General features: G+C 37.1%; 1 protein-coding gene across 1 annotated transcript in view; it reads right to left on the minus strand.

Moving 5' to 3' along the window:
• Positions 1-841: 841 nt before the first annotated feature.
• Positions 842-9,420, minus strand: part of LOC143024792 (monoglyceride lipase-like) — a 138,561-nt gene continuing 129,982 nt past the window's right edge. Inside the window, exons 4-7 of the mRNA XM_076183991.1 lie at positions 9,113-9,268; positions 8,757-8,830; positions 7,145-7,331; positions 842-4,641 (exon numbers count right to left, since the gene is read on the minus strand). Of these exons, the coding sequence (XP_076040106.1) occupies positions 4,528-4,641; positions 7,145-7,331; positions 8,757-8,830; positions 9,113-9,268 (531 nt within the window). The 3' untranslated portion in view covers positions 842-4,527. The remainder of the gene's footprint in view (positions 4,642-7,144; positions 7,332-8,756; positions 8,831-9,112; positions 9,269-9,420) is intronic.

Genomic DNA, 9,420 nt, shown 5'->3' on the forward strand with positions numbered 1-9,420 from the left:
ACAAAGAGGTAAAGAGAAAGCAATGTTGGGAATAATAAGAACAGGAAAAAGGCAAGCTGGATGAAAAAGTAGACTGGAGTGATATATATTGAGTGAATGACATTGGATGGGTAAGTTAACATGAAAGAATGAGGAGGATTGGGTCAAAATTACTACTGCTTGGACAATGCAATATGTGAAGCACGGAAAAAAGAAGACCAGATAAGCGGGGAGATGAGGTAGAAGTTTGCAGAAGTAGTGCAGTAGAGATTGGCAGTCATGTGATTCATGGAATGAGTTGGGTGAAGCCTTTGCTCAGTAGTGGATTCAGAATAGGCAACCAACTGATAATTATTTGGGAAAGAGGAGGGAGGAGGAGAGCAATAAATGGATGGCTGGTTGGGAGCCAATGTGAAGCAGGACAAAATAAAATTCTTTCCCAACCAATCCCTTCCCTGAGTTTGAAACTCCATCCTCCTTCAAAAAAGAAAGAAATAAAGAAAGAAAGAAAGAAAGAAAAAAAATATATATACATACATACATATATGCAAGCAATCACATCACCATAATACAAAAATATAAAATAACCTCCTGTGGTTATTTTGCATATATATGCAAATATAAAATAGATAAATGAATAAATAAATAAATCCACACTAAAGCAATAACAACACAGAATAAGCCTGACCACAGAAACAAACTGCCCCAGATGGAACCATCATTCGGAAAGCTCCAAACACCCTATATTGCACTGCATAACCTTAGCCATACCCAGACAATTGAAAGATTTCATCCTTAACTGAAAGTGACCAGTTGCAATGGATTGATTAATTGATCTTAATGATAAAGGTATGGAATAAAATTTATATTTGATGTAAATCTTTATTATGTACAAGTTGGCTAAATACCATTATATCAACGATAACATATAAGGGGTGCATACACTCATCTCATCTGGGATGGATTCCTCTTCAAAACATTAGATTATCTAAATTGCCATTTACATAATGCAATAACCTAAAGAATCTTTAATTTTGTGAAATAGAGTTTGTGATCACTGAGATCTATGATGAAAGTAATTTAACAATTCAAAAATTATTTTCATAATTTCAAATACCCACTGAACCCAAAGTGTGCAACTTCAAACCTGTCGTAAACTACTTACAATGACAAATCAAACTTGTATATGAACTGGCTGTATATAACATGCATCAGACCAAACATAAGTACTTCTTTGGTTATCCATAAAATTTAGATTTCAGACTTTCTAGCTCTTGTGTTTTGGTAATAGGAGCCAGCATTTCTATTTGAGTTTCTATGTTCAAAATCCATTTGTTCAAAAATTTTCTTCATAATCTAAATCCTATGTTTGCCCACGATGAGATTTTGTGCCTGGAAACAAAAATTCTACAGAAAAGTTCTGGTTTCACAACTGTATCCTTTCCTAAGTACACTACATTTCAAAATAAACAGAAATTATGTCAAAAAGAACCTCCCCTAACAACTCAAAAACAAATATAATAGCTTTATCTGTTGCTTCAGTTTCTCCCTTAGAAGAACTCAACAGTGTCCAGAAACTCTGTGACTGTCTCTGGTCAGACCCGCTTCTCTTCAGAAAGATGTTAGCCCAGATCCAAGAACCTGTGTCAACCAACAGGGCTACATCTTCAATGACAGCTATCTCCAGATCTCCATGAACATGGAGACTGTGCAAACACATTTCCAGTTGCCACAAAACAAAGCAAAAATTATTCTACTGTGTATCTGCAAATGCAATACTGATGATTTTTCTACCCTACTCTCATCTACTCTACCAGAGCTGAAGTATACTATAATAACACTATCCTAACAAGTGTCAAACTATAAAGAACACTACTGTTCTTCTTCTACACTGCAGAAATTCACATCCTACCCCTACATCAGACTTTGTACACTTTATTGCTAGTTTGCATTGTTGGCCCTTCCTCTAACATTCATCACAGTTCTCTCTTTTAACATCTTTAACCTGGCGACATATTTTATTTTCTTCTGGCTAATGAGAGATGGTTCTATGCCACATTAAGCAAACATACTCACCAAAGTGGGTTTCAATGAGCAGAAAGACCCTTCACATTGAGAGATACTTGTCATTAGCAAAAACAGAGTATATAAAATATGGCTCCTTGCTGAAGTTGTTAAAATGTCCTATGTCATCAGGTCTTGCAGTCCAATTATAATCATTAAGTCACACTGTCAGTATGGTGTCCAGCAGCAGCTTGTGGCAAGATGAAATTGAGGGAGACTTCAAACAGACATGATGCAGTGTCAACATGTACATTTCTCATGATGTATTCGAGGTACAACAGCTGTAGCTCCCTGGAGTAATGAATGCTGAAACCATGTCACATACTCACACCTCCCCACTTGACCACACCACAGGCTGCCACTGATAGTGTCATTATGTGGTGGTAACACACAATCTACTTAGTTTTCTTCCTATTCTCCCTATGTAACACATACAGTCACATTATCAACAAACTTAAAATTATATCAACCACTGTCTTTCTAACAGTTCATAAATATTTTTATTATATTTTTGATAAAAGTTTAACAAAGGTAAACATTGATATACTCTATAAAAAATTCACTGTGTTTCCCTTGTAAATACAATAATTAGTATGATATAACCTTGTCTGCACACTTATCTTAGCTGGAAGCCTCACTTGTTCCACATCTCAATTAGTTACATTTAGTGTCACTTGTTAACCACATCTTAGCCAGCAAATTCCTTGTACAGCACAATAAATTCATTCCAGCATTACTTCCAAAATATACCATTTTCCATTCTCACTTTATTTTCATTGTCTAGTCTTGTATTTGCAATGTATTTTGCCTCATAGTTCTATACATGCTTTGCATTGATTTGAAAGCTAACACTTCCAGTGTACATCACTGTGAACAAAGGCATCTCACAAATGGAAAATCATTTGTACCTTACTTGTGATTGTTCCAAATAAAAATACTGTACACTTATGCTCATAAGTTTTACTATCCAATATCTTTATATCTGAACCTTCAAGTTTGTTCCCAAACTTTCTCTACAAATAACTTTTGCCTTCAGTTTCACTGAAAAGAAACCCTAACCCACAGTGGCTGGCACAATTCCTCAAGCCTTACCATAGATCTCTCTGGGAAGCAACTCTGGACTGTTGTCTGGTGTGGAACAGTTTCTGAACCACTAGCTTCAATAATAGGAGAGGAGCAGTCACCGATTGTCAGGTTTTCTTATGTGAATAGGTGGAGGGAATCTAGTCAAAGTTGATAGAGAGATCTTGGGGCTGGCCCAGGGACAAAGTGTTAGCCTCTGAGGCAACATCTCCTGCAGATGAAGGTGAGGGAACTGACAGGTTCAAGAGGGGTAGCAGGAAGATATTTCTCAGATGTCTATTCTGCAGAATCCCCACTAGCAGGTACCCATCTCTGATTCCTCCAGTACCAACTTGAAAAAAAAATTCTTCAAATATTCATTACATTACCCAGATCATAAGTCCAAAAGCTCTCAGCTTGTACTAGATTACAGGACAGGTGTTAGGCTAACTAGGGTACATTATGACCATCGTTTATTGCACTATAGCATTATTTGGACATGAACTAGTTTTACTGTAATTTCTAAACCCTCTACTCTTGCTACAGATTCTGTTCTACTGCAGTGCTATAGTGACATTTTATGCATGCACCACATGCTCGAAAATCTGAGTACCCAACTTTTATGTGATTATAGCATCACTGACATTTCATTCTTGCTTTTAAATAAATGCACTGAATTGTACTTGTGTGAATCACTGCATACGATCTTTCCTCTAGAACAAGTTTAATCATAATTTCTAAATTTCAAGTTGTATCTTCACAATACCATAACATGTCTTGCAGAATTAAGATGTTCATATTTTTTGTCTACAATCTACATAGTATCAGTATCTTTGTATATCTATGAGAATCAAAATGTGCATACTTAGAATATCTATATGTGTTTAACATCATCTATGTAAGTAAATCTGTGCCAATGTAAATATTTTGTAAATTCTTATTATAACTTTGTGGGTACATCACTCCAAAAACAAAACCTGGTCTAGGGCCTACCAATAATCATGATGATACTCGATATGCAGTTACTCGCACCTAATGAGACTCTTCCACTTCAAATGGCTAGTAATTCAAAATATTTTTCTATCAACTTTCTTGCATTTAGTGACAAATTCAACAACATATATTCAATATGCCTAAATCCTAATTCTGGTTAAACTCTCATTTCAAATTCTAACAAGTACACAATAAAAGAAATAAATAAAAAGCTACAGATCTCAGTGCTGCATGCTCGTACAACTGTGTTACATCCAGCAATCACTGTATTTACAACATTTTGCTAAAGTTCAGTAATTTCATTTTAAAAAATCTCTCTTAAATCACTGCACTGGTTTCCTGTTTACACCAAAATTTCTTGTACTCTTGTTCTTGTTAAGACATTAACACTATACCAACAAATACTGCACCAACACCATCAATTCTCTCCTAATGTTTACTTGGTTCAAGACGGTGTGTGATCCATTCCACTGTGTCCTGCAGTGCTTGGCGTCGCACATCTGGCAACTCAAGATATAGGTGGTGGTAAGCCTTGGGGAAGATCTGCAAGCATGAAGAAATAGATTATTGTACCAATTTATACGAGTAATATTTGGGTAAATTGTATAGCATATCTGAGAAGACTTTATCTTAATTTATATACTAATAGTACAGCACCACAGCCGGGCTCAGCTGCCAAAGTTGGTGTAATGAAGTAGTGGGGGTAAACCACCTTTGGTTGTGGGGCCCTGCAGTGGAGGTGCTGTGTCTTGTTGCACTCCTGCCTCAGATAGTGGGCAGGGGTCAAACATAACTCCTCCACAATATCCATCTGGTGGCATTAGCTGCATGTTATTGTGGGGTTAAAAATTGCTCAGCAGAATGAAACTGATACTTTAGGGGCACCCCTACAGACCAGAGCCACACATGTTTTTTCTGTGCTACAGAGAAATGATGATACTTTATTATACTATGACTGTCTTCTGTTATGCTGTCCCCAAACTCTTAGTACTGTCTTGTACCACACCTCTGAATGTTCATTTCCCTTCTTTGCTGAACCATGTGGTGGGGGAAACGAACGCTGACACTGAGTGTTCCCACTCAAAGGGTACACTCAAAAAAAAAAAAAAAAAAAGCATAAGAGGGTCTGGGAGGAGTTTTCCAAACAGAACCCTAAGGTTTGGGTCTTTTAATGTGCATGGATGTGGTACAGATGAGAGTAAAAGGAAAGATAGGCAGTATGTTTGTGAGAAGAAAGATGGATGTGTTGGCAATGAGGGAAACTAAGTTGCAAGGGAGGGTCAATTTTGAGTTTGGAAGTGTAATGGGGAGGTTCTCAGAAGTGAAGAGAGGACAAGGAAGAGAAGCGGTGGCTATACTACTAAGTGAAGAGATAGGTCAACATATGGTGGAGTAGGTGGTGGTTTTTTGAAAATTAATGTGGATGAAGGTGAAAATGAGAAGGGAGATGTGGGTTTTTGCAAGTGATATGGGCCTGGTAGTGAGAATAGTGTAGAGGAAAGGGAGGCTTTTTGGATAGATTTAAATTAGTGTATAGAAGGTTTGGGAAGAAATGTCAATGTAATGGTATTGGGAGATTGTAATGCTAGGGTAGGAAATGAATAGATGGAATGGTTGGGAAATGTGGAGTTCCAGGAAAAAATCATAGTGGAGAGCAGTTGGTGGAGATGTGTCTAGGGCTGAGGATAGTAAATACAGTGTTTAGGAAGAAAGTCAAGCATAAGTACACATGGGAGAGGGTGGTGGATGGGTAGATAGGGCTTTAATGAACTACATAGTGGTAACCAGGAGAACAGCAAGAGTTTGGGATGTACATGTTCTAAGGGGAGAAAGTGGGGGAATATCAGATAATTTTTTGGTGGAAGGTAAGTTGAAAGTGGAGGAGCAGAGAAAGAGGAAAAGGGCATAAGTTAGGGAGATGCTTACAGTAAACTGCTTAAATGGGAAAGAAAAGGAGTACAAAAAGAAGCTGAGAGATGAGTGGGAAGAAGTGAAAGAGAGAGTAGATCTTGGTATGGCGATGGTTCAAGGAGGGAGTCACAAGGTGTGCAAAGCTGGTGTGTAAAAAAAAGAGAGAGAGAGAAGTAAAACATAAGATAAAGGAGGCAAAGAGAAAAGTAGATGTGAAATGGGATAAGAATATGACAGAAAATTCTGAAAGTAATAAAAATATGTTTGGAAGTAAATCAAGAGAGGAAAAGGAGGCGAATCAAGTACAGAAGAAAAGGTCAAAGGTGAAGATGGTGAGATGATAATGGAAGAGACGACAGTAAGAGGAAGATGGGCAGAGTATTTTAGGGAGTTGCTAAATGTGAAGGAGGATAGGGATGGAAAGGTAGTTGCAGTGGGAAGCACTAAGAAAATGACAGTGATGAATGAGGAAAATTTGAGGAGAAATAAGTGAAGATGAGGTGAAAGCAGCTATTAAAATGATGAGAGCAGTTAAGGCACCTGGTAGTCATGCAGTGTCTAGAAAAGGGAGGTACAATGATGGTGGACTGGCTGGTGAGGTTGTTTGATGTCTAAAACAGGGTAGTGTGCCAGAGGACTCGAGGAGTGCCTGTATAGTTCCACTTTAGAAGGGAAAAGGGGACAAGTGAGAGTGCAGTAGCTTCAGAGGGAACAGTTTGTTGAATGTAGTTGAGAAGGCTTAGGGAAGGGTTTTGAGAGGATTAGGAGATGAACAGAGGGAGTAATTGGTGAAGAACAGTGTGGGTTTAGGACAGGTAGGGCTTGCATGGATCAGATTTTTGTGGTAAGGCAGACATGTGCAAAAGCCTTAGGAAAAGGTAAGGATGCTTTTTGGGCCTTTATGAATTTGGAAAAGGGTTATGACAGGGTAGACAGGAAGGCACTGTGGGAGGTACTGCAAATATATGGGATAGGAGGAAAGCTGTTAAGAGCAATCAAGAATTTTTATGAGAGAAGTAGTCTCTGTTAGAGTTGGGAATGGAGAGGTGAGGGAGAGAATGAGGATAGAAAGAGCTGTTGGAGAGGTTAAATTAAAGATTAAAAGTATGAGAGAGAGAGAAAAAGAGAATCTTACCTTTATTGTTTTGTCCTTGCTCTTGGCATTCTTATGTAATGTCCTTGAGCCTTCTGTTTCGCAAAGAAGGTCATTTTCTCCATGGAGAATCAGGAAAGGCCATTCAATATCACTCATGTTTGCTTCTATGTAACCCAGGCACTCCAGAGAAGCCACAGCCCACCGTGCCATGCAGCCGCCATTGTACCTGTTGGCAGTATGAAGGTTTATAAACCTGGCAGTATGAAGGGTTATAAACCCAGAAAAATAAAGGATTGTAAACCCACAAAAAGTAATATAATTTTTTCACCTAAAAAAAAAAATAAAATAAAAACTGTTCTAACCCCATATTGTGGCACCGTTTCTTTATACTGGGGTACTGAACGCGTCATATGCAGACGATGTTTTGGGGATGTAAGAAACACCAAAGCTACGCGACATTTGATAATGTCTGAGACAAGTACTTATTGAGAAACAAGGAGCCTCTCCCTTTATTTGATTAATATTATTGTCATTATCTTTATTTATCTATTCTTTTTATTTATTTTATTCTTCTACTTATGCTCTCCTCTCTTCTGCTGGTTCCTTGATTCTCTCCTCTCTTCTGCTGGTTCCTTGATTCTCTCCTCTCTTCTGCTGGTTCCTTGATTCTATTTATATTTTCGAATACGTAATTTTTTGTTGACATTAATCAGTGTTTCTATGCTTGAGGATATCATCATTCCTGGTACAATGCATCTAATCACTTACACCAAGATGAAAATCCTATTTTTAGTTTGCCTACTGATGTTTGCATGAAGATGAAGTTGGGGAAAGAAAGGGGGAGGGAAGACGTGTAATGAACTAATAAACACATAGAAAGAGAGAGATAGAGACTGGAAGACAGAAAGGGGAGATTTGATCACAATATTCATATTATTGAAGGGAGTGGTCTGAGATGGGTGGGTATCACGAAGACCTGGGGATAAAAATATAGTGTCTAAAAGATTGATTATATATATATATATATATATATATATATATATATATATATATATATATATATATATATATATATATATATATATATATACAGACACACACGCACACAGTATGTATGTATAGGATGGCAGCAGTTACCGCATTTTCTACACTGCCGTGTAAAATGGGAGTGTTGCCTTACCGGGGCATATATTTTCATCGGGCGTGTGCCGACTTTCATAGCAAGATATACTTGTCAAACTTTGACAAAATGTTGGTTCTATTTTTTTTTTTATATTCTTGAATGTATATAAGGCCCTCATGCCCTAACATATTCAGTAAAAAAATATATATATATATATATATTATTATCGCAACAAGAAAGCCGAAACTTTTGCGTATAATTTTGTCTACACCTTAAAAACGTATCTTTTGGGGGTATAATATTTTATAAGTAACGTAATTACCAATAAAAGTAATATATTTTGATGTACCATTTATTATTTGATAACTAGTTATAAAATTTCTAAACAACAGCTTGAGTTTTTAAATTTTTTGAACAGCCCGCTGATATGTAGAAAAATTTTCCTCGTGCAGTTGCCACATGCCGCTATTTTTCTACATTTTGGTACAAAATTCTACGAAACGGCAGCCCTGGATGGCAGGACCTTACCTGAGTGGATCCTTCCGAAGTCGACTGAGCATATCTTCATCCCGAGTAACATTTTGCAATCGTATCTTTGCAACCTGAAACAATAATAAAATAGAACACCTTTATGGTTCAATTCATAATGAAACAAGCAGTTTATTTGAATCACTAAACATTTGATATTACTGTTTAGTCATATGACGAATATCAAGCTCAGTGCAACATCTATTCTTTTATAGAAACGCTCATCAATTTCTATTGATTAAGTTGATTTTTCCTAACTATACATGCAAGGCTGACATTTATTCTTTATTTTTTCTCATTATCATTACTTAATGAATAAAAATATATTTGTCTAGGTTTAACGAGAAAGTACTTACAGGCATGTGGGGGCATATCTTGGCGACTAGTCGGGCCAGGAAGATGCGGGCGGGGGTTGCTTCCCTTGGGTTTGGAGAAATGGCGGGACCCATGAGCACGACGCCATCAAACATCTCTGGACGGGTCATAGCGACCCTAATGGCAATCATACCTCCCTGAAAACAAAAGAATTGACGTTAGAAAGTTTAATATTTTCATAACAGGTAAAAAAAAAAAAAAAAAAAAAAAAATTATGCTAAAGAGAGCTGGATACGGAGATTTTCTTATTTACAGAGAAAATAATTATACCCTAGATAATGGATAAATG

The sequence above is a fragment of the Oratosquilla oratoria genome, chromosome 4 (assembly GCF_046742065.1).
Source record: "Oratosquilla oratoria isolate Oo_2021 chromosome 4, ASM4674206v1, whole genome shotgun sequence".
Lineage (NCBI taxonomy): Eukaryota > Metazoa > Arthropoda > Malacostraca > Stomatopoda > Squillidae > Oratosquilla > Oratosquilla oratoria.